At 49.0% G+C, this 25178-nt stretch overlaps 1 protein-coding gene across 3 annotated transcripts in view; it reads right to left on the bottom strand.

The window, feature by feature from the left end:
• The window catches only part of LCP2 (lymphocyte cytosolic protein 2), a 537761-nt gene that overhangs the window by 23681 nt on the left and 488902 nt on the right, over positions 1-25178 (bottom strand). For all 3 annotated transcript variants that reach the window (XM_068277396.1, XM_068277395.1, XM_068277394.1), the window contains exon 19: positions 8374-8451. In XM_068277396.1, the coding sequence (XP_068133497.1) occupies positions 8374-8451 (78 nt within the window). The remainder of the gene's footprint in view (positions 1-8373; positions 8452-25178) is intronic.

Here is a 25178-nt window from a genome sequence, read left to right as displayed (position 1 = left end):
CTCAGTGTGTCTAAGCTGTTACTTCTGGACCTCTGTTCCTGGTTCTTGTGTTTCTCGTGTGGATTGCACTTGCTCTGGCGGAGGAGCAGTGAATCCTTCCAGTCCTGTTCCTGGAGATTAGTCATATAGCTGCGGTTGCTATTGACTATCTCACTCCTGTCTGTTTGTCTACGTATGAACGCTTGCTGTCACTAGGGAGTGACTTGATTAGCAAGCGTTCATTCCGTTTGTCTCAGTCCTTGTTTATGTGTGTCCTTCGGGACCGTAGTTAGTTCCTGATATGTGCATATACTGTATATTGGTTCGCCAGTATATTCATATCTTAGTTAGATTTGTTATTTTGCTAGTCTTGCGACATATATTGGTTCATTGCCAATATATACGCATACTAGCGCGTTTGTTATTTTCCATATTGCGACGCGGATTATTGCATTTTAGTTGGTGTTGCGTCATATATTGGTTCATTGCCAATATATACGCATACTAGCGCGTTTGTTATTTTCCATATTGCGACGCGGATTACTGTGTATTTTTGTGTATCTCCTGTACCTGTTTCTTGCTCTGCCTTTGTCTTGCCTTGTGGATTGCGCCATCTCTTGTGGAGGAATGGCGAATCCTTTCTGTCCTGTTCTTGCGAGGTAAGCCATCGCTGCGGTCGCAAGTGGCTGCCTCATTCCAGTCTGTCCTGTTTTTGAATGCTTGCTGTCACTGAGGAGTAACTAGATTAGCAAGCGTTCATTCTGTCTGCCTGTCCTTTTCTCTCTGAGTTCTGGTTAAGAACGCTCAATGCTGCTTTTGCGCTGAGCAAACTTTGTTAAGTGTCAGTGTGGTTGCTCGGAGCTACGCCTGCTCTGTGCGTCACATTTCCTGCTGGAGTCCGTCCTCTCCTCCACCAGTGCATTCGCACTATACCCTGAGATTCATAGTTTTATGCCTTGCTTGCGTCTTGTGCGTGTTTCCTTTACGTCAGAGTGTACATTGCACGCTGACTGTAGAGGATACACTGCCAAGCGTTGCAATAGTGTAGTTTGGGTTGGCTGGAGGGGTTAGTTAGTGATAGTGAAGTGTAGTTTGTATTGACTGGAGGGGTTAGTTAGTGAAGTGTAGTGTAGTTTGGGTTGGCTGTAGGTGTTAGTGAGGGAAGTGTAGTATAGTGTAGTGTAGTGTAGCGTAGTTGGTGGTGGTAGTAGGGGTTAGTGAAGTAAGGTGTAGTTGGTGGGGGCAGCAGGGGTAAGTGAAGTGCAGTGTATCAGGTGTTAGTATAGATGGGCAGTGTAGCTTAGATAAAGACAGTTTTGGGGGGGGTTAGAGGTCCATAAGACGCCCCTGCACCATAGACGCACCTAGGTTTTGTTTATTTTTCCTGATTTTTGCCCTCTAAATCTAGGTGTGTCTTATATGCTGGAGGGTCTTATATACCGAAAAATACGGTATGTTATTTTTACTACAGTCCCTTTTTAACTACTGTAAAATTGCTGTTCGCAGACAGCGCATGGCACAGGTTTTACAAGTGTTTACACAATTGATCAGGGGCGGACTGACAACTCATGGGGCCCCCGGGCAATAGGAGAATATGGGGCCCCCATACCAGTGTGTGTTTCCCACCTTTCACGTTATATTTTTACAGACTAAGATATAATAATTTATTGCCAACAGTAAATATGTTATATTGTACACTGACAAAAACCCCTGGGCCGTGCGTAGCGCGGCGCGCCAAAAAATGGGTGTGGTCACGCAACAGAATGTGGGCGTGGTCATGGGTGGGGCAAAATATACATGACCTTAGCAGTGGTGTAAAAGGTCTGCCGGGGAAGTTTGAACTCTGCCATAGTGTTTCCCCCCAAAATACATGTAATCTGACAGCATTTCACCAAAAATCCATGCAATTTGGCAGCGGTTCCTCCAAAATACAGATAATATGGCAGTCGTTCCCCCAAAATAGACGTTATCTGGCAGCTGCGGTTCCCCCAAATACACATAATTTGGCAGCGGATCACCAAAAATACATGTAGCAGCAGTGGTCCCCCCAAAATACACAGAATCTGGAAGCAGCAGTTCCCCCATTATACACAATCTGGCAGCAGTTCCCCAAAAATACACATAATCTGGCAGCTGTTTCTCAAAGTACACTTAATCTGGCAGCAGCAGTTTCCCAAAAATAGTTAATCTGGCAGCAGTTCCCCCAAAATAGGTGCCCCCAGTATAGGTAACCAGGTCAAAAGGTATCCCCAGTGGAAGTATCCAGGTCTATAGGTTTTCCAAGTGCAGGTATCCAGGTCTATAGGTGTCCCCAGTATAAGTAGCCTAATCTACAGGTGTCCCCAGAATAGATAACCAGGTCTATAGATGTCCCCATTTAAGATAGCCAGGTCTATAGATGTCCCCAGTTAAGATAGCCAGGTCTATAGGTTTCCCCAGTATAGGTAGCCAGGTCTACAGGTGTCTCCAGAATAGGTAGCCAGGCCTATAGGTGTCCCTAGTACAGATAGCCAGGTCTATAGGTGTCTCCTGTATAGATAGCCAGGTCTTTAGGTGTCCCCAGTATATGTAGCCAGGTGTATAGGTGTCCCCAGTATAGCCAGGTCTATAGGTGTCCCCAGTATAGCCAGGTCTATAGGTGTCCCCAGTATAGCCAGGTCTATAGGTGTCCCCAATATAGCCAGGTCTATAGGTGTCCCCAGTATATGCAGTCAGGTCTATAGGTGCCCCCAGTATATACAGCCAGGTCTATAGGTGCCCCCAGTATATGTAGCTAGGTCTATAAGAGCCCCCAGTATATGTAGTCAGGTGTATAAGTGCCACCAGTATATGCAGCCAGGTGTATAGGTGCCACCAGTATATGCAGCCAGGTGTATAGGTGCCCCCAGTATATGCAGCCAGGTGTATAGGTCTCCCCAGTATATGCAGCCAGGTGTATAGGTCTCCCCAGTATATGCTGCCAGGTGTATAGGTGCCCCCAGTATATGCAGCCAGGTGTATAGGTGCCCCCAGTATATGCAGCCAGGTGTATAGGGGCCCCCAGTATATGTAGCCAGGTGTATAGGTCTCCCCAGTATATGCAGCCAGGTGTATAGGTGCCCCCAGTATATGCAGCCAGGTGTATAGGTGCCCCCAGTATATGCAGCCAGGTGTATAGGTCTCCCCAGTATATGCAGCCAGGTGTATAGGTGCCCCCAGTATATGCAGCCAGGTGTATAGGTGCCCCCAGTATATGCAGCCAGGTGTATAGGTGCCCCCAGTATATGCAGCCAGGTGTATAGGTGCCCCCAGTATATGTAGCCAGGTATAGGTCTCCCCAGTATATGCAGCCAGGTGTATAGGTGCCCCCAGTATATGCAGCCAGGTGTATAGGTGCCCCCAGTATATGCAGCCAGGTGTATAGGTCTCCCCAGTATAGCCAGGTCTGTAAGTGCCCCCAGTATATGCAGCCAGGCTTGTAGGTGTCTCCAGGAGGGGAGACAGCCAGTGAAGGAGGGCGATTTGCATAGCAGCGGAGAAGGGGGGAAGTTCCTCCCCCCCCCTTCTCTCACCTTGGGCCCCCCCTTCCTGGCTCTCCCCTCCGTAATCTGCAAAGTGCAAACAGCTGGAAGCGGCTGACAGCGGGCGGAAACTTACCGCTGTTCAGCTACCGGAGGGAGCGCTGATCTGTGAGCCGCTAGTCTGGGCTTCTCAAGCCCACACTAGCTGCACACAGATCAGCGATCCCTCCAATGGCTGAACAGCGGTAAATCTCCGCCCGCTGTCAGCCGCTTCCAGCTGCTTGCACTTTGCAGATTACGGAGGGGAGAGCCAGGAAGGGGGGCCCCAAGGTGAGAGAAGGGGGGGGAACTTCCCCCCTTCTCCGCTGCTATGCCCATCGCCCTCCTTCACTGGCTGTCTCCCCTCCTGCTCAGGGTTCTCTTGCGGGTGGCGGGCCCCCCCTGACCACGGGCCCTCGGTCCGTGCCCGAGTGCCCTAATGGTCAGTCCGCCCCTGCAATTGATGTTAGGTGTATTCTGCACATGGTGCAACTCTTGCATAATTAGGGCAATGTGAGTGTTGCTTCTATAACACATGTTAAATTATTTGCAAAATGTGTTACACTGGTAACAGGCACACGACATAATGTACATAATGCAAGCTGCCCTACGTTGCAATGTATGTTAAGTTACTTACATAAACATCAGTAAAATTGCTGTGCACTGTCTGTGCATGGCAATTCTATTGCAGTTTTGTGAATCAGAGCCAGTATCTCTAGTGATCTATTTTTAAGCTTCCAATTTTGCTATCCTGTTTTAATTTTTACATTTTTTAATACAGATTCATTCCCCTCATGCTATAAGGATCCTAAATGCATTCCTAATACACTTAAAGAGAGTCTGAAGTGTTTTTTTTCTCTTTTTATTAATCAGTCATCTTCAGCATTAAGATACCAGCTGAATCGCCACATCCCCGTGGCAGAACGAGGTATTTATCCCTCCAGAAATACCGGGGCAAAATTCTGCAATTGCAGAATTTTGATTCCTGGTAGAGGCAGAGCTATGCGCAGTAGCTCTGCCTCTTATCCAGTCAATCTCTCCCCACCCCTCACAGTCTTCTTTCACTGAGAGGGGCGGGGAAAGGCGGAGATTGACTGGATAAGAGGCAAAGCTACTGCACACAGCTCTGCCTCTACCGGGCAGCAAAATCTACGACTTCAAAAGTTGTGGAATTTTGCCCCGGGTATTTCAAGGGGATAAATACCTTATGTACCTGCATATAAGCCTAATTTTTCATCACAATAAATGGGCTAAAATGTTACCTCGGCTTATATGCAAGACTGTGGAGCAGAAGGGATGGTGGAGCAGGCTTTGTAACTGGCATAGGAGCGTAAGGATCATGCACTAGTGATCCTGCTTTTGCCAGCTGGCTCCCTGCTGTGTGCATGCACCCAGGGCCGGCCCGCTCATGAGGCGGGGTGAAACTTTTGCCTCAGGCGGCAAATTTCCAGGGGCGGCATTGCGGCACCCGCCCGTCCGTGGGTGCGGGGAGCCGGCCCGCCGAGCTGGAGGGGTAGCTGGCAGGACGGGGGTATTGGGCCAGCGGCGGGGAGGGGGGTCGGACCCCCCCTCCCTCGCCTGGGTCCCCGTCCTCCGCTCCCTTCCAGCCTAAATAGACGCAGCCGAAGTGTAAGAGGCACGGGCGGGGAAGACACTCACCTCCTCCTCGCTCCAGCGTGCGCTCCACTGACATCACTTCCTGCAGGACGCTGCAGGAAGTGACGTCAGTGGAGCGCACGCTAGGAAGAGGTGAGTGTCTTCCCCGCCCGTGCCTCTTACACTTCGGCTGCGTCTATTTAGGCTGGAAGGGAGCGGAGGACGGGGACCCAGGCGAGGGAGGGGGGGGGTCCGACCCCCCTCCCCGCCGCTGGCCCAATACCCCCGTCCTGCCAGCTACCCCTCCAGCTCGGCGGCCCCCCAGAGCGTGCCCCCCCCCCTCTCGGGGGGGGGGGGGGGAGGGGCGGCGGTGGCAATTTTTTTAAAATTTGCCTCAGGCGGCAAAAAGTCTAGGGCCGGCCCTGCATGCACCCCATCCCCTGCAACATGGTGTGCAGAGTGTACTGCTCAACACTACCTGTGTCTTGGCTTGTGGAGTGGAGTGTGCAAGCAAAATATCAGTTGTCAGTGCAATGATCAGGGATTCTCCCTGTGTGGCAACTGCTGTGTCTCATATCTATGACGCCATCTAGTGTGCATCTTAGCATGCAGCTGAATGATCCTTGGGGTATATCTGGCTATGGGGAGGGGGACTGACTTGTACTGGGGGCACATCTGGCTACTGGAGAGGAGAGGGGGCTTATATGCAAGTCTATTACTTTTTTCCTGGTTTCTGAGGGAAAAGCGGGTTGGCTTATAATGTGAGTATATACGGTACCTCGTGTTCATTCAGCTTGTATCTTCATACTGATGATTACTGATTAATAAAAATAGAAAAAAAAACACTTCAAACTCTCTTTAAACAAGTCCATCTATTTTTCCATTTTGGTCTCATTACCTAAAATTTAAAGGGAACCGGAGACGGGAAGCGTCTCAGGTTCCATACTTACTTGGGGCTTCCTTAAGCCCCCTTGAGGCCACTCAGTTCCTCGCTATCTCCCTGGGTGGATCCTGTCACTTGCAATTCAGCCCGAAAGCTTGGCCAAGTCTCGCTATATCATGCATGTGTGGCCCAGCTAGGCGCACTTCCCCATCGTGCTACTGTCCCTCGGAGCGTCCTGCGCCTGTGCAGCAGTACTACACAAGCGCAGAACGCTCCCAGCCGCTGGAAGCGCGATGGGGAGAGCGTCTGGCCAGGGTGTGCATGTGTAACAAAGCGCGACTCGGCCAAGCTTTCAGGCTGAATTGCGGGGGACAAGGGCCACCCGGGGAGACCGCAAGGGACAAGCGGCCTTAAGGGGGTTTAAGGAAGCCCCAGGTAAGTATGATAACTGAGACACTTCTTGCCTCAGGTACACTTTAATTTAACATTTGCCATTTACTTTTAGTGTCCTTCTTCTGTAGTTTTCTTTCCGTTTTAGCTGTTTAAACTTGGCTTTTAAAACATTTTTAGTTCTAGTTCTCCCCTGCTGTGCACATGCATAGCGCATAAGCACTTGAACCATTTTTCAACTGGAAACAAACAAGAATTTTAATACAGTGAAGGAAATAATTATTTGACCCCTCACTGATTTTGAAAGTTTGTCCAATGACAAAGAAATGAAAAGTCTCAGAACAGTATCATTTCAATGGTAGGTTTATTTTAACAGTGGCAGATAGCACATCAAAAGGAAAATCGAAAAAATAACCTTAAATAAAAGATAGCAACTGATTTGCATTTCATTGAGTGAAATAAGTTTTTGAACCCTCTAACAATAAAAGACTTAATACTTAGTGGAAAAACCCTTGTTTGCAAGCACAGAGGTCAAACGTTTCTTGTAATTGATGACCAAGTTTGCACACATTTTAGGAGGAATGTTGGTCCACTCCTCTTTGCAGATCATCTCTAAATCCCTAAGGTTTCGAGGCTGTCTCTGTGCAACTCTGAGCTTGAGCTCCCTCCATAGGTTTTCTATTGGATTAAGGTCCGGAGACTGACTAGGCCACTCCATGACCTTAATGTGCTTCTTCTTGAGCCACTCCTTTGTTGCCTTTGCTGTATGTTTTGGGTCATTGTCGTGCTCACCCATCCACAACACCCATCCACAACGCATTTTCAGTTTCCTGGCAGAGGGAAGGAGGTTGTCGTTCAGGATTTAACGATACATGGCTCCGTCCATTTTCCCGTTAATGCGATTAAGTTGTCCTGTGCCCTTAGCAGAAAAACACCCCCAAAGCAAAATGTTTCCACCCCCATGCTTGACGGTGGGGACGGTGTTTTGGGGGTCATAGGCAGCATTTTTCTTCCTCCAAACACAGCGAGTTGAGTTAATGCCAAAGAGCTCTATTTTGGTCACATCAGACCACAGCACCTTTTCCCAGTCACTCACAGAATCATTCAGGTGTTCATTGGCAAACTTCAGACGGGCCTGCACATGTGCCTTCTTGAGCAGGGGGACCTTGCGAGCCCTGCAGGATTTTAATCCATTGCGGTGTAATGTGTTTCCAATGGTTTTTTTGGTGACTGTGGTCCCTGCTAATTTGAGGTCATTCACTAACTCCTCCCGTGTAGTTCTAGGATGCTTTTTCACCTTTCTCAGAACCATTGACACCCCACGAGGTGAGATCTTGCGTGGAGCCCCAGAGCGAGGTCGATTGATGGTCATTTTGTGCTCCTTCCATTTTCGAACAATCGCACCAACAGTTGTCACCTTCTCTCCCAGCTTCTTGCTAATGGTTTTGTAGCCCATTCCAGCCTTGTGCAGGTCTACAATTTTGTCTCTGACATCCTTGGACAGCTCTTTGGTCTTTCCCATGTTGGAGAGTTTGGAGTCTGCTTAATTGATTCTGTGGACAGGTGTCTTTTATACAGGTGACTAGTTAAGACAGGTGTCCTTAATGAGGGTGACTAATTGAGTAGAAGTGTCTAACCACTCTGTGGGAGCCAGAACTCTTAATGGTTGGGAGAGGTTCAAAAACTAATTTCACTCAATGAAATGCAAATCAGTTGCTATCTTTTATTTAAGGTTATTTTTTCGATTTTCCTTTTGATGTGCTATCTGCCACTGTTAAAATAAACCTACCATTGAAATGATACTGTTCTGAGACTTTTCATTTCTTTGTCATTGGACAAACTTACAAAATCAGTGAGGGGGTCAAATAATTATTTCCTATATATATATATATATATATATATATATATATATATATATATATATATATATATATATATATATATATATATGATTTAGCTATCATGATTATTATTGTAAAAGGTTACCTGATTCATCGACCTCAGAGCAATGTCTGCATCCTTTCTTGACATATGGCCGAAATACCATTGTTGTGAATAAAGATCCTACAATATATGAAGACCGCACGATTAAAATAAAATAGACTCACTGAACAGGGCATAGACAGGCAAGCGCTTGATTACAAAATTACAACACCATTTTTTTTTCACATTAACCTCCTTGCCGGTTATCCCGAGCTCAGCTCGGGGTAACCTGCGCAGGAGGATATCTCAGGCCCCGCTGGGCCGATTTGCATAATTTTTTTTTTGTTACAAGCAGCTAGCACTTTGCTAGCTGCTTGTAACTTCCGATCGCCGCCGCTCGCCGCCGATCCGCCGCAATCCGCCGCGCCGAGTCGCTCCCCCCGGCCCCAGAGCCCTGCGCTGCCTGGCCAATCAGTGCCAGGCAGCGTTGAGGGGCGGATCGGGATTCCCTATGACGTCCCGACGTCCATGACGTCGGTGACGTCATCCCGCCCCGTCGCCATGGCGACCGGGGAAGCCCTGCAGGAAATCCCGTCCTCAACGGGATGCCCTGCATACTCTGATCGCCGAAGGCGATCGGAGTGGGTGGGGGGATGCCGCCGCTTAGCGGCTATCATGTAGCGAGCCTTTGTGCGGCGCTGCCTCCTTGCCGGATTTTTTAGACCGGCAAGGAGGTTAACCCTTTAGCAGCCTCATATAGTAAAACTGTATGTACGTTGCAGGGCCGAATGTTTTCTGCCACTGGGGAAGTGTGCCTTCCCAGCCTGGCAGGTCATGCAGAGTGGCACAGGGAGCAGTCACATTTACCTGTCTGGAGGGCAGGATAGGCTCTTCATCCACCCACAGCGCTAAACTCCTCTTCTGAGTTCCGATCACATCATATGACTCTTCCCTCACCCCTCTTCCACCACCAGACGGCATTGCAATGCTGACAACATCCCCTGGGTTATGATCACGTCATATCATGTGATCGGAACTCAGAAGATGATGCCGGGAGTGCAGCGCCATGGGTGGATGAAGAGGAGAAGCTTCTCCAGCCACCCGGAACAGGTAAATATAAAATGCTAGCTGCGCTGCTCTGCATGGCTGCATTAGACAGAAAAACAAAATGTACTGGCTGAGAATGCCCTTGCATGCATTAGGTCACACTAAATAATGCGTGCAGGGCTGTTAAAAGGTTAATAGGCTTACCAGTTAAAAAAAACTAAGGGATTTTTTTTTATTTTACTGACTACTACATTTCCTACAATGGTCATACCGCAGAAAGAATGTGAGGAAGTCAACTATTTCTAATGTTGTTATTATTATAGTGCCGACATCTCCCGCAGCACTGTACAGAGTTTATAGTCTTGTTACTTAACTGTCCCACAGAAGGGCTCACAATCTAATCCATACCATAGTCATGTACCCATCATAGTCTTGGGACAATTTTAAGGGGAAATAAATTATCTGTATATTTTTAGGATATTGGAGGAAACTGGAGTGCCTGGAGGAAACCCACACAGACACATGGAGAACATACAAACTCTGTGCAGATATTGCCCTGGCTGGGATTTGGACTGGGGACACAGCGCTGCAAGGCAAGAATGCTATCCACTACACCACTGTGCTGCCTGTTATGAAAACCAATTTCGGCCCAAAATTGGTTGCATTGTCGGTCGGGCATGTATTTGGCAGCACCGATTTTCATTCGATTCGATTATAATCATCGAAGCGGATGGTCAACCGGACGCCAAGTCGCCTGATGTATGGCTACCTTTATACTGACTGTATTATTGTGTGGTAGTTTTGTATTGTATTGCTGTCTTATCTCCTGTTTTCATTCAAAGGCTTTTTTAAGGTCTCGGTGTATTTATTTGTGTTCATTTTAACCCTTTGTGAATAGACATTGAGTCTGCAACGGCTCCTACATTCATTCATGTGATTGGTGAGCAGATATATAGATAGATAGATAGATAGATAGATAGATAGATAGATAGATAGATAGATAGATAATGTCAGATCACTGCCCATACAGTTCTATGGGGCTTTTCAGAGTACTGCGTTGTAACTGAATGCGATATTCTAACTCGCTGCATGTAGGCTTTGCATTAAAGTGTAGTTGAGTTGATGACATAAACGTTTACATACAGTACAAAACATATTATTAACCAGGCTGTTTAACTTGTTTTATTTTGCTGCCTGAAATAGTTAATTTCTAGGCATGGAAGTGACGGCTTCTGTCTTGTCGGTACCTTGTCTAGAATATAGTAAACCTCACTGGTAGGCAGATTAAAGCCATAAATGTTTTCCTGGCAGAATACAACTTCTGAGGACGGGAGAGATAGGACAAAGTAAATAGTTCATGCATTTTCACTCTGGGACACTTAATAGGCTAAAGGAGAGGAGAGGGAGACAATCGGCACTGCTTCTATTGCTATTTAATCCAGAGTATGGTGGAACACATGTAGCAGAAGCACAGATGCGTGAAACGGCTGTAAGGCTATCTGTGCCCAGCACCCACCGCTACCACACCACCTCAGACAATGGTATGTTCATGCATGTTTGCGTTGAATGAATAATTTTGATGCCACAATTTGAAGATACACTGTATTGGATTGTTTACATGTGTTCCACCACACTCTGGATTAAATAGCAATAGAAGCAGTGCCGATTGTCTCCCTCTCCTCTCCTTTATCGTATTGCAACTTCTAATCAACCAGAGCACGCTATCAATACCAGAAGTGTGGATGAAGAGGTGTGTGTTATATGCTATATCCTTTCAAATTCAGCGCAAATACTGTAGTGCAGACGCTTTTCTTCTTCTATCATAGACACTTAATAGGCTGCCACTGATTAGAGACAGTAAAACATTCAACTTACTTTGTAAATGCTTAAAAATGAAGAAAAAAACATGAGATACTTAACCGATTCCAGCCTGACGCAGTACAAATCTACGGCGGGCAGGGGGCGCTGCGGTCTTGACCGGACGTATCTTTTACGTCCCATTGACCGCACGCCCCCGCCATTTTTGCCGCTCCCGTCGCGTTCAACCTGCTGAAATTTGCATGCTCTGCCGCCTCTATGACGGCGAAGCACTGTGAGCCGGGCAGGAGCCGTTTTCATTGGCTCCTGGCCCTGTCTTTCATGTAAGCAGCTCCCATTGGCTTACATGGGAAAACAGGGTCAGGAGCCAATGAGAGCGGCTCCTGACCCACTCACATGACTCTTCCGTCAGACGAAAGAGTCTGTATCCTGGGGGTCCCGGCGAGCGGCGATGATATCTGTTGCGGCGGTAAGGTGCGGTGATTCGTTGAGAAACCGTCGGGATTGGACCAGCGGTCTCTGGTCCTTAGGTGCCCAGAGACCGCTGGTCCGAAAGTTGTTAAAAAAGTAATTTTTAGGAGTAGGAGTATAAACATAATTTATCTCATCTGTTTATTTTCACCTCGGGTTCACTTTAAAGTCTATTTCCAGTCTCTATTGCGTAACGTGTGGGTTATGCAACTGAACGCTGTGAACCCAGCCTAACTTTACCTGCCCATATAGTAATAGTGTTATGATCCTTCTGTAAGATGCCACTAAACATATACTATCTATCTAACTATATATGCAAACAAAGGAAAATTGGCTCTTGGGTGCATACAAAAAACTGTCTTTATTATATCAAAAGGTATATAAATTTAAATAATGTTACAAAAGTCCCCATATATTAAAAGGTACATCCTAGTACAACGTAAAATTGAAACACCCCTCTATCAAAGAACACCCTAAGGAGGCTGCATCCATACTGGCAAAATCCTGATGTTAAAGTGCACTTGGATGGGCAAAAAATCAGGCAAGAAGTTCACTGATGCAGGTGAAACAAATAGTGGTTTCCAAATGAAGCATATAGTAGCAAGAGCATGTATCAAGGGACAGAGCAAGCTGATTATTACTGAATACAGAGGCTTCCAAGTTAGTAGGCAGGTTGAAGTTCCTTAACTGATGTGCAGAGCCGGCCCTACCATAGAGGCAAAGGGGGCAATTGCCCCGGGGTCTCTGACCTCTGCTGGGCCCCCAAGGTGGTCTTTTTGACTGCTCCCATATGCCTGCATGTTCAGCTCAGCTGCAGTGGCAGGCAGGTCCACACTGGCCAGGGGGGAAGGGGGGGGGGGGGGGCAATCTCACCCCAGGCCGCCTTTCATTCAGTGATTTAGGGCCGGTCTGGTGTACTTAGGTTTGTTGTTGTAAGGCAATGTAAAAACACTAGGCTAGCTGATAAAAGTGCAATTAGAGGGCAAGCAAGCTGATTAATATACACAGCATGATGCAGAGCTTGCCTGGAGGGTCCGTGAGCAAAAATCTGTCTGGTCTCTTCCCAATGTTATAATGACTGCATGTGTGGATAAGGTGTAGGCAGCCCCCTAAACTCCAGGGGGCTGCTTTCTGACTTGTGTGAGAGACCAGCAGGGACAGGACTCCTATTACAGGCAAGTAGCCTCTGTGTGATGTGAGACTGCAATACAGATCTGCTTCATCTTAGGCTATTCTCAATTTCTCTCCACTCCTCCTCTCTCTGGGCTAGTGCACGCCAAAATCACAATAGCAATCGCAGGTAATTTGTGAGTGCGATTTTGTGAAACGATTTTCAGAGCGATTTTTTAATGAATTGCTCCAAAAAATGCTACATGCGGTGTTTTTGCGGTTTTGAAAAAATCACAACGCTGCTGTGAGAACACCGTCATAAGGTAACATTAGCCAAGCGCTCTTCAAATCACTGTCAATTTGAAAAAAGCTCAGAAGCCCTCTTGGTTGGCACCAGCTCTCCCTCATTCACCTTTGTTTCCCTCTTCCCCTAGTGCTGGGTGTCTGTGTCTTCTTGTCATACAGGAAAGCTAAATAAAAGTGCAATCCTGGTGATTTTTTTAAATGTCTGAATAGTTGACTGAATAGCTTGTTGGAACATGGCATACTTAGCTTTGTGGGACATTCTTGGGCGACACTCTTAATTTCCTTACTGATTGATTCTGCTGGTATGTCTCTGTTCTGGTCCAAGGGGGGTGTCCACCAACAAATCTCTGCAGAGGGGCCTGATGTAGTTACACCCCTACCCTGCTGCCTTGCAATAACTGACCTGTCCCTGCAGCAGCTCCATCCCGTGCTCCCTCTTCAGCCACGCTGCCTGCCCCTATGACTCATATTATTTACACGTAACATGTGCCGAATGGAGGAGACACAGGCAGCAGGGCTGAAGGCAAAGTACAGAATGCTGCTGCCTCTGGCTGCAATTTTGGAGGGGGGGGGGGGGGCGCGGAGGGGGGGGGGGCCCTAGGTGAGGGGGGAGGCTCTGTGCACAATTTCCCCCTTCCTGCGCTGTGCCCCCCTCCTTCTCAGCTCTGGGGCCCCCACTAACTGGAGACCTGCCTTTGTGGGGATATCTGCTGCCAATCTAATTGCAATTTGTGGGGATATCTGCCGCCATTCTGATTGCATTTTGTGGGGAAGTCTGCTGCCAATCTAATTGCATTTTCTGGGGATATCTGCCCCAATTTATTTGCATTTTGTGGGGATATCTGCTGCCAATCTAATTGCATTTTGTAGGGAAATCTGCTGCCAATCTAATTGCATTTTGTGGGGATATCTGCTGCCAATCTGATTGTATTTTATGGGGATATCTGCCACCAATCTAATTGCATTTTGTAGGGAAATCTGCCGCCAATCTAATTGCATTTTGTGGGGATATCTGCCGCCAATCTAATTTCATTTTGTGGGGATATCTGCCGCCAATCTGATTGTATTTTCTGGTCATATCTGCCACCAATCTAATTGCATTTTGTAGGGAAATCTGCCTCCAATCTAATTGCATTTTGTGGGGATATCTGCTGCCAATCTAATTGCATTTTCTGGGGATATCTGCCACCAATCTAATTGCATTTTGTAGGGAAATCTGCCACCAATCGAATTGCATTTTGTGGGGATATCTGCCGCCAATCTAATTGCATTTTGTGGGGATATCTGCCCCCAATCTATTTGCATTTTGTGGGGAAATCTGCCGCCAATATAATTGCATTTTGTGGGGATATCTCCGACATCATCATGAGATCGCTGGAGTGTCCTGTCCTTGCCTGCTTTGACATGGGAGAAGGATCACTGGCAGTGGTACCTTTATTCCGTTGTGCTGTGACATCACCCTTAAACGCACTGTAAAGCATACTTGCCAGCTTGTTCTGCATGTGCTGCATCCGTTCTTGCTTCATGTCCGTCACTTTGTGCCTATACCGAGGGTCTAGTAGCGTTGCCACCCAGTACAGGTCATTCCCCTTGAGTTTTTTTTTTCAACAGGCTGGACAGCATGAAAGACGCCATCTGCACAAAGTTGGATCCAGACGTACTATCCATCTCCTCTTGCTCTTCCCCAGTGACGTCAGGTAAGTCCTCCTCCTCCCCCCAGCCCCATAGTTGCATAGTTATTTGGGTTGAAAAAAGACATACGTCCATCAAGTTCAACCAGAGAACAAAGTACAACACCAGCCTGCTCCCTCACATATCCCTGTTGATCCAGAGGAAGGCGAAAAACCCTTACAAGGCATGGTCCAATTAGCCCCAAAAGGGAAAACAATTCCTTTCCGACTCCAGATGGCAATCAGATAAAATCCCTGGATCAACATCATTAGGCATTACCTAGTAATTGTAGCCATGGATGTCTTTCAACGCAAGGAAAGCATCTAAGCACCCTTTAAATGTAGGTATAGAATTTGCCATAACTACTTCCTGTGGCAATGCATTCCACATATTAATCACTCTTACTGTAAAGAACCCTTTCCTAAATAAATGGCTAAAACATTTTTCCTCCATGCGCAGATCATGTCCTCTAGTCCTTTGAGAAGGCCTAGGGACAAAAAGCTCATCCGCCAAGCTTTTATATTGCCCTCTGATGTATTTATACATGTTAATTAGATCCTCTATAAGGCGTCTTTTCTCTAGACTAAATAAACCCAGTTTATCTAACCTTTCTTGGTAAGTGAGACCTTCCATGTAACGTATCAATTTTGTTGCTCGACTCTGCACCTGCTCTAAAACTGCAATATCTTTCCTGTAATGTGGTGCCCAGACTTGAATTCCATATTCCAGTTGTGGCCTTACTAGAGAGTTAAACAGGGGCAATATTATGCTAGCATCTCGAGTTTTTCTTTCCCTTTTAATGCATCCCAAAATTTTGTTAGCTTTATCTGCAGCGGCTTGGCATTGAGTGTGATTATTTAACTTGTTGTCGATGAGTACTCCTAAGTCCTTCACCAAGTTTGATGTCACCAACTGTATCCCATTTATTTTGTATGGTGCTAGACCATTGGTACGACCAAAATGCATGACTTTACATTTTTCAACATTGAATTTCATCTGCCATTTATGTGCCCATATAGCCATCCTATCCAGAACCTGTTGCAATATGTCCCTATCTTCCTGAGAGTTGATGATTCTGCACAATTTTGTATCATCTGCAAAAATAGCAACATTGCTCACTACTGAATCTACTAGGGCATTAATAAATAAATTGAAGAGCACTGGACCCAGTACCGACCCACTGCTAACAGTCTCCCATTTTGAGTATTATCCATTGACCACAACTCTTTGTTTTATGTCCATTAGCCAGTTCCCTATCCATGCACACAGACTCTTCCCCAGCCCTTGCATCCTCAACTTTTGCACCAGACTTTTGTGGGGAACATTGTCGAAGGCCTTTGCAAAGTCCAAGTATATCACATCTACAGCATTCCCAACATCCACATTAGCGATCACTACCTCATAAAAGCTGAGCATGTTAGTCAACACGAACAATACCACGGAAACGTTGAGCAGCATAAGCCTCCGTTCTTCTGCCGCCGCCTCCTCCTCCTCCAAAGAAACACCTTCCTCATCAGCCGAGTCTGACTCCTCTTCCTCACACGACTCTTCCTCATCCTCCCCTCTCTGTGCTGCCACAGGTGTTGAGGAAACATCTGGTTCTGATGAGATTTGCTCCCACAACTGTTCCTGCCATAACTGTTCCTCTTCACGCTCCTCCACAGCTTGATCCACCACTCTATGCACGGCACGCCCCAGGAAGTAAGCGTATGGGATCAAGTCGCCGTTGGTGCCTTCACTGCGACTCACCAGGTTGGTCACCTCCTCAAACGGCCACATGAGCCTGCATGCATTTCGCATCAGTGTCCAGTTGTTGGGCCACAACATCCCCATCTCCCCAGATTGTGTCCTTTTACTGTAATTGTACAGGTACTGGGTGACGGTTTTCTCCTGTTCTAGTAGGCGAGAGAACATGACCAGGGTCGAATTCCAGCAAGTCGGGCTATCACATATCAAGCATCTCACTGGCAAGTTGATTCTCCGCTGAATGTCCGCAAAGCGTGCCATGGTTGTGTAAGTCCACCTGAAATGCCCACACAACTTCCTGGCCTTCTTCAAGACGTCCTCTAAGACTGGGTACTTTGACACAAAACTTTGAATGACTAGATTCAGCACATGTGCCATGCAGGGTACATGTGTCAGCTTTCCCAAATTCAAAGGGGAAATCTGTTGTCTCTGCCTCCAAAAATTGAGCTGTGGAAAGGCCAACACTCACGTAGGGACAAGTGCCTTACGAAGGCACATGGAGAAAAGGCACAAACTGCAATGGGAAAAGCACCTGAGCAAAAGCAGCACACAAAAGAAAAGCCACCCTCCTTCTCCTCTTCCTCCTTCAGGTGCAGCATCTTCAGCCGCTTTCTCCCTTGCTCCTTCACAGCCACCCTCCTCCACTCCGCAGAGGCGTAGCTAGGGTTTTTTAGCACCTGGGGACAAAGACTATTAATGCTCCCCCTAAGGTGAAGGGTCGTGACCAAATGTGGGCGTGGTTATGGGTGCTCTACATTTGGTCACGCCCCTTCAAATGTACATGGAGGTTAGCAGGCTCACGCTCACCCACCCTCCCTCAGTATGTACCTTCCAGTATGTTCCAAGACAAATTCAGCAATCATGAGCCCCCCATCAAGACAAATTCCGCAATCATGAGCAAACATGAGGCCCCCAACATGACCAACTCAGCAATCATGAGGCCCCTAACAAGACAAATTCAGCAATCATGAGGCCCCTAACAAGACAAATTCAGCGATCTTGAGGCCCCCAACAAATCATGAGGCCCCCAACAAGACAAATTCAGTAACTATGAGGCCCCCAACAAGACAAATTCAGCAGTCATGAGGCACATAAATAGACAGCATTTCACATAAATAGGCAGAATGCCCCCTTAATATGATAGACACCTCTCACCTGGCAGCAGTTCCCCAAAATACACTCAATCTGACAGCAGTGCTTCCCCAAAAATAGGTAGCCCCAGGTCTATAGGTGTCCCCAGAATAGGTGGCCAGCAGTATAGATGTCCCCAGAACAGGTAGGCAGGGGTAGAGATGTCCACAGAACAGGTAGCCAGGGGTATATGTGCCCAGTATATGTAGGCAGGGGTATGTGTCCCCAGTATATGTAGCCAGAGGTATATGTGCCCAGTATATGTAGCCAGGGGTATATGTGCCCAGTATATATAGTCAGGGGTATATGTGCCCAGTATATATAGCCAGGGGTATATGTGCCCAGTATATGTAGTCAGGGTTATATGTGCCCAGTATATGTAGTCAGGGTTATATGTGCCCAGTATATGTAGCCAGGGGTATAATATGCGTCCAGTATATATAGTCAGGGGTATATGTGCCCAGTATATGTAGCCAGGGGTATATATGCCCAGCATATGTAGCCAGGGGTATATGTGCCCAGTATATGTAGCCAGGGGTATATATGCCCAGTATATGTAGCCAGGGGTATATGTACCCAGTATATGTAGTTAGGGGTATATGTGCCCAGTATATGTAGGCAGGGGTATATGTGCCCAGAGTAGGTAGCCAGGGGTATATGTGCCCAGAGTAGGTAGCCAGGGGTATATGCCCGGTATATGTAGTTAGGAGTATATGTGCCCAGTATATGTAGGCAGGGGTATATGTGCCCAGAGTAGGTAGCCAGGGGTATATGTGCCCAGAGTAGGTAGCCAGGGGTATATGCCCAGTATATGTAGTTAGGGGTATATGTGCCATTATATGTAGTTAGGAGTATATGTGCCCAGTATATGTAGGCAGGGGTATATGTGCCCAGAGTAGCTAGCCAGGGGTATATGTGCCCAGAGTAGGTAGCCAGGGGTATATGCCCAGTATATGTAGTTAGGGGTATATGTGCCCAGAGTAGGTAGCCAGGGGTATATGCCCAGTATATGTAGTTAGGAGTATATGTGCCCAGAGTAGGTAGCCAGGGGTATATGTGCCCAGAGTAGGTAGCCAGGGTTATATGTGCCCAGAGTAGGTAGCCAGGGGTATATGCCCAGTATATGTATTTAGGGGTATATGTGCCCAATATATGTAGCCAGGGGTATATGTGCCCAGAGTAGGTAGCCAGGGGTATATGTGCCCAGAGTAGGTAGCCAGGGGTATATGTGCCCAATATATGTAGGCAGGGGTATATGTGCCCAGAGTAGGTAGCCAGGGGTATATGCCCAGTATATGTAGTTAGGGGTATATGTGCACAGAGTAGGTAGCCAGGTGTCCCCCTCCCCAGCAGGAGGGGAGCAGCGCAGAGAAGAGGAAGAGCTGCTCTCCCTCCTTTGCTCTCCCCTCCAATGTCCGGGTGGCTGGCAGCGGCGGGCAGAACTTACCTCCGTCTCGTCGCAGCGCTGGATGGATCTGCCACTACTCTGGTCTGGTCCAGACCAGAGCAGCAGCTGCGCACCCGAACTTCCGGCCGGCGCTGGAGCGAGACGGAGGTGAGTTCCGCCCGCCGCTGCCAGCCACCCGGACATTGGAGGGGACAGCGAGGGAGGGAGAGCACCTAAGGTGAGGGAAGGAGGGGGGAGATGGCCCCCCCTTCCCCACCGTCCGCACAGCTCTCCCTCTTCTCTGCGCTGCTCCCCTCACCCCCCGCAAAAAAAACAAACAAAAAAAAAAACCCGAAGCTCAGCTGGGCGCCCTTGGGGACCAGGCGCCCCGGGGCACTTGTCCTACCCCGACCCCCCTAGCTCCGCGCCTGCCACTCCGCCTCTGCCCTTGAGCAGTTCCTGCTCCTCTGCCTACAGCAGCCAGGTGTCCGTGAAGGAAATCTTTGAGCGGAAGAAGCCCATTTCTGCCAGTCACCCCCTTGCCTGGTGTCTGACAGCTGGCGTGGTGGAACTGTTAGCTCGCCAGCTGTTACCATACCAGCTGGTGGACTCTGAGGCCTTCCGTAAATTTGTGGCCATTGGGACACCGCAGTTTAAGATACCAGGCCAGAATTATTTCTCTAAAAAGGCGATACCCAAACTGTACTGTGAAGTTGAGAGGCAAGTGGTGTCATCTCTGGCACACAGCGTTGAGTCAAGGGTCCATCTGACCACGGATGCCTGGTCTGCCAAGCACGATCAGGGCAGGTACATTATGTACACAGCCCATTGGGTCAACCTGGTGACCGCTGACAAGCAGTGAGTACGTGGCTTTGCTTCGGACCAACTTGTGACACCTCCACGGCTTGCAGGCAGGCCTCCTGCCACCTCCTCTCCGCCTGCTACATCCTCTTCGCTGTTGTCATCTTCCTCCTTCTCCTTGGCTGGTGCCGCGATCTCCTCTCCAGCTACACAGCCCCATCTCCCTAGGGTCTATGCTGCATGCCAGGTACGACGATGTCACGCCACCTTAGACATGTAATGCCTCAAAGCGGAGAGTCACACTGGAGCAGCTCTCTTGGCTGCTCTTAACAAACAGGTGGATCAGTGGCTGACCCCGCACCAGCTGGAGATCGGCAACGTGGTGTATGACAACGGCAGCAATCTCTTTTCTGCTTTGAATTTGGGAAAGCAGACACATGCATCCTGCATGGCACATGTGCTGAATCTAGTCATTCAGAGATTTGTGTCAAAGTACCCAGGCTTAGAGGACGTCTTGAAGCAGGCCAGGAAGTTGTGTGGGCATTTCAGGTGGACTTACACAACCATGGCACGCTTTGCGGACATTCAGCGGAGAAACAACTTGCCGGTGAGACGCTTGATATGTGATAGCCCGACTCACTGAAATTCCACCCTGGTCATGTTCTCTCGCCTGCTAGAACAGGAGAAAGCCGTCACCCAGTACCTGTACAATTACAGTAAAAGGACACAATCTGGGGAGACGGGGATGTTATGGCCCAACAACTGGACACTGATGCGAAATGCATGCAGGCTCATGCGGCCGTTTGAGGAGGTGACCAACCTGGTGAGTCGCAGTGAAGGCACCATTAGTGACTTGATCCCGTATGCTTACTTCCTGGAGCGTGCCGTGCGTAGAGTGGTGGATCAAGCTGTGGAGGAGCATGAAGAGGAACAGTTACGGCAGGAACAGTTGTGGGAGCAATTTTCATCAGAACCAAATGTTTCCTCAACACTTGCGGCAGCACAGAGGGGAGAAGAGGAGTCAGACTCGGATGATGAGGAAGGTGTTTCTTTGGAGGAGGAGGAGGAGGCGACGGCAGAAGAATAACCGCAGCAGGTGTCGCAGGGGGCTTGTGCTGCTCAAAGTTCCTGTGGTATTGTTCGTGGCTGGAGGGAGGAGGAGGACTTACTTGACGTCACTGAGGAAGAGCAAGAGGAGATGGATAGTACTTCTGGATCCAACTTTGTGCAGATGGCGTCTTTCATGCTGTCCAGCCTGTTGAGAGACCCCCGTATAAAAAAACTCAAGGGGAATGACCTGTACTGGGTGGCAACGCTACTAGACCCTCGGTATAGACACAAATTGCCGGACATGTTACCAACTCACCTGAAGGCAGAAAGGATGCAGCACATGCAGAACAAGCCGGCAAGTAAGCTTTACAGTGCATTTAAGGTTGATGTCACAGCACAACGGAATAAAGGTACCACTGCCAGTAATCCTTCTCCCATCTCCATGCAGGCAAGAACAGGACGCTCCAGCGATCTCATGGTGATGTCGGACATGCAGACATTCTTTAGTCCAATGCCTCGCCTTAGCCATTCTGGATCCACCCTCCACCAACGCCTGGACCGGCAGGTAGCCGACTACCTGGCTTTAAGTGTGGATATAGACACTGTGAGCAGCGATGAACCCTTGGACTACTGGGTGCGCATGCTTGACCTGTGGCCAGAGCTGTCCAAATTTGCCATCCAACTTCTGTCTTGCCCTGCCTCAAGTGTCCTATCAGAAAGGACCTTCAGCGCAGCTGGAGGCATTGTCACTGAGAAAATAAGTCACCTACGTCACAAAAGTGTTCAGTACCTCACCTTTATCAAAATGAATGAGGCATGGATCCCGGAGGGCTACTTCCCACCCCAAGACTAAGTCAGTCCCCACACACAGCATCTCTGCCTGCACGCCGTGTGACTGCCTGCCCCAAGACTAAGTCGCTCCCCACACAGAATCTCTGCCCGCAGGCCACTTGACTGCCTTCTCCGCCACCACCAACAGGGTCCAGGACACCAGGCTGATTCCTGAATTTTTAAGGTCACTGCTAATTTGATCAGCTGGACAGTCACTGTTCTTTCATTCAGCTACCTCAGCCCGGCAACCATATGGGCTGGAAAGCCGCCATCACCTGCACTCTTGTCATGGTGTGCAATAGTCCAGCACGGCCGTCACTACACAAATGGCTGTTTGCAGTCACTGCATACCTTTCACTGCATCTGTGACTGCACATTATACTATACCTGGCAGTCAGTGCATACCTTTCACTTGAATGGATGGCAGACTTTACCTCTAGAACAGATTCTTGTGAAAGGCAAGTGGTGTCATCGTCTTCCATAACAGATTCTCGTTAAAGGATTTAAAGTTGATTCATCTCATATGCAGCAGGGCCTCGAAAGTCCTCCTGTATTGTTATTTTTGGTCCCTACCTCGGGATGTGCATGCCATGCCTGCTGCCTTCCTTGGATGTGTGGTGGTAGCCGTTTCTCAGGCTCCAACTCCGGACCGGAATCGAACCCTGATTCCCCGGCCATTACCTGTGGTCACAATGGCAGACTTGCCCTCCAGAACAGATTCTTGTGAAAGGCAAGTGGTGTCATCATTGTCCTCCATAACAGATTCTCGTTAAAGGATTTAAAGTTGATTCATCTCATATACAGCAGGGCCTCGAAAGTCCTCCTGTATTGTTATTTTTGGTCACTACCTCGGGACGTGCATTGCCATGCCTGCTGCCTTCCTTGGATGTGTGGTGGTAGCCACTCCTGCTCTTTTGCCAACAGCTTGCCTGCGGCCTTCCTTGGATGTGTGGTGGTGGTAGCTGTTTCTTAGGCTCCCACTCCGGACCGGAATCGAACCAGGATTCCCCGGCCATTACTCGTGGTCACCATGGTACTCAGAAAGTACCAAAGAAAGTTTATCGCTCAGTTGAATGAATGGCAGACTTGCCCTCCATAACACATTCTTGGCAAATGTAGATGTAAGCTTTAACAACGGCAGAGAAAGAACCATCGAAATTTGATAAGGCATTACCTGATATCACTGAGTAAGGAAGATCAATCTCGCCATGGTGCGCAGTAGTTCAGCACGGCCGTCACTACACAAACAGCTGTTTGCGGTGCGTTACACAGTGAGTTTGGTCTGTCAGTGTGAAGCAATACACTAATTACACTACCTGATTGATGTATACACATGCAAGATGTTTTAAAGCACTTTAGGCCTGCAATTTAGCATTCAATGTGATTTCTGCCCTTAAAACGCTGCTTTGCGTCAAACCAGATTTTTCACCGGGACTTTTGGCATGTATCCTGTCAGGAACCGGCCCGCGGCACGCCTGCGTATACGGTTCCCGACTGCGGGTTTGACCAGACTGAGAGGGGAAGCAGCCTTAGTCAAGCTAAAACAAGGCTGGGACCCCTCAGAACACCTCTCACTGCCACCACTAGCGGTTCGCTAGACACTTCCACTCTGCTGTCGAGTCCTCAGCGCGCACTCCGCGTTTTCGTATTTGGGTCAGCTTTGCGCTTAGGCCGAATACTGGTGCTGAACTAGCTGCCACGGCACACATGAGCTCCCAGCTCTTTGATACTTTGATACTTTGCTTTGCTTCATTTCGCTTCCCTTAGCCAGTTTTCTTTTGTTTTCTAGTATGTAGTTAGTAGTAGTAGTTAGTTTTAGATAGTTTTTAGTTTTTTTCTAGCTAGCCCAGTCACCTACCTCCACCAAGATCGCCACCCGCTACAGCCCCCCCGGGCGTCAGGCTCCCAGCAGCGGCCAAGCATCAGGCAAGACACCGCCGAACCTCCTACAGCAGCCGACTACTTCTTCACGCCGCCAGTGCCCTCCTACAGAGCGGTCCGGGATCCACGCCGCCAGTGCCCTCCTACAGAGCGGTCCGGGATCCACTCTCGCCGGCGACTCGGGCCCTGCCAGGCCACCCACGCAGCTAGCGTATAAGGAACGGATCTCCCCGCTGCGCAGAGAGTCCTCCCCGGCAAGTCTGACGCTAGCGCCAGCAGCCCTGTCCGGCCACGGCCTCCTGGATATTCCCCCCGGCTGCCGTCCATCACACTCCGCTCGGCCATCACACTCCGCTCGAGGCAGCTCAGGTCAGCCGCGCGGTCTACGCAACCCCAGAGCAGCTGCTGCCCACGTGCTGTCCACGTGCTCCTCCACCAACACAGGCACCACCACCAACACATCTGCTGGCGCTGACCATCCACGGCCGGGCACCAGCTCAAGCTCACCCGCACCGGCACCAAGAACGTGAGGAGGCCACCCACGTGGAGCAACCCGGTCTGCAGCTCCACGGATGCCCCTCCGCAGCTGGCCACGTACCTCCAGCCCGGACGCAGTGCTCTAGCCCAGACCGCTCCTCAGCCGACATCTGGCTGTACTTGCGGCCCACCGCCTCCTGCACTTCCAAGGTAGCCGAAACAACATCTCAGGAGGCTACCTCTCACAGCGGATCCGACTTTCCACTGCACCAAGACTCCTGCCACCAGGTGAGACTTCTGGTTCTGGGCCCCGCCACACATTCCGGGGGCCTCTGTTGGAACTGCTGGGTACTGGGGCCGGATCAGCACTGGGATCAGCTGAGTGCACCTATCACTGCCTTTTGCACTGCTGTGGGCATCTAAGGTGCACTGCTGCCAGTTTATGGATTGTGCTGCACTGCTGAAAGGGGCTGTTGGTTGTTTTTAGGTGCGTGCGATGGTGTCCCACTGATGTTATCTGATGTTATCTAGTGCACATTCCTTTGCACCCGGGGCACTCTGCGGTTGGGCTGTTGTTGTACATGCCTCCTACATCTGGGTCACACTGCTGCCAATAGACTGTTATTGCACTCGCCTCCACATCTGCGTCGCACGGCGGATGGACTGTTATTGCACATGCCCCTTACATCTGTGTCACACTGCGGATGGACTGTTATTGCACTCGCCCCTTACGTCTGTGTCACACTGCTGCTGAAGGACCGTTATTGCACTCTCCTCGTACATCTGGGTCGCACTGCTGATGGACTGTTACCACACATGCCCCTTACATCTGTGTCACTGCGGATGGACTGTTATTGCACATGCCCCTTACATCTGTGTCACACTGCTGATGGACTGCTATTGCACATGCCCCTTACATCTGTGTCACACTGCTGATGGACTGTTAATTGCACATGCCCCTTACATCTGTGTCGCACTGCGGATGGACTGTTATTGCACATGCCCCTTACATCTGTGTCACACTGCTGATGGACTGTTATTTGCACATGCCCCTTACATCTGTGTCGCACTGTGGATGGACTGTTACTGCACATGCCCCTTACATCTGTGTCACACTGCTGATGGTCTGTTGCACATGCCC

This window comes from Hyperolius riggenbachi, chromosome 3 (assembly GCF_040937935.1).
Source record: "Hyperolius riggenbachi isolate aHypRig1 chromosome 3, aHypRig1.pri, whole genome shotgun sequence".
In the NCBI taxonomy this organism is placed as follows: Eukaryota; Metazoa; Chordata; class Amphibia; order Anura; family Hyperoliidae; genus Hyperolius; species Hyperolius riggenbachi.
This window is presented reverse-complemented; position numbering and strand designations above follow the sequence as displayed.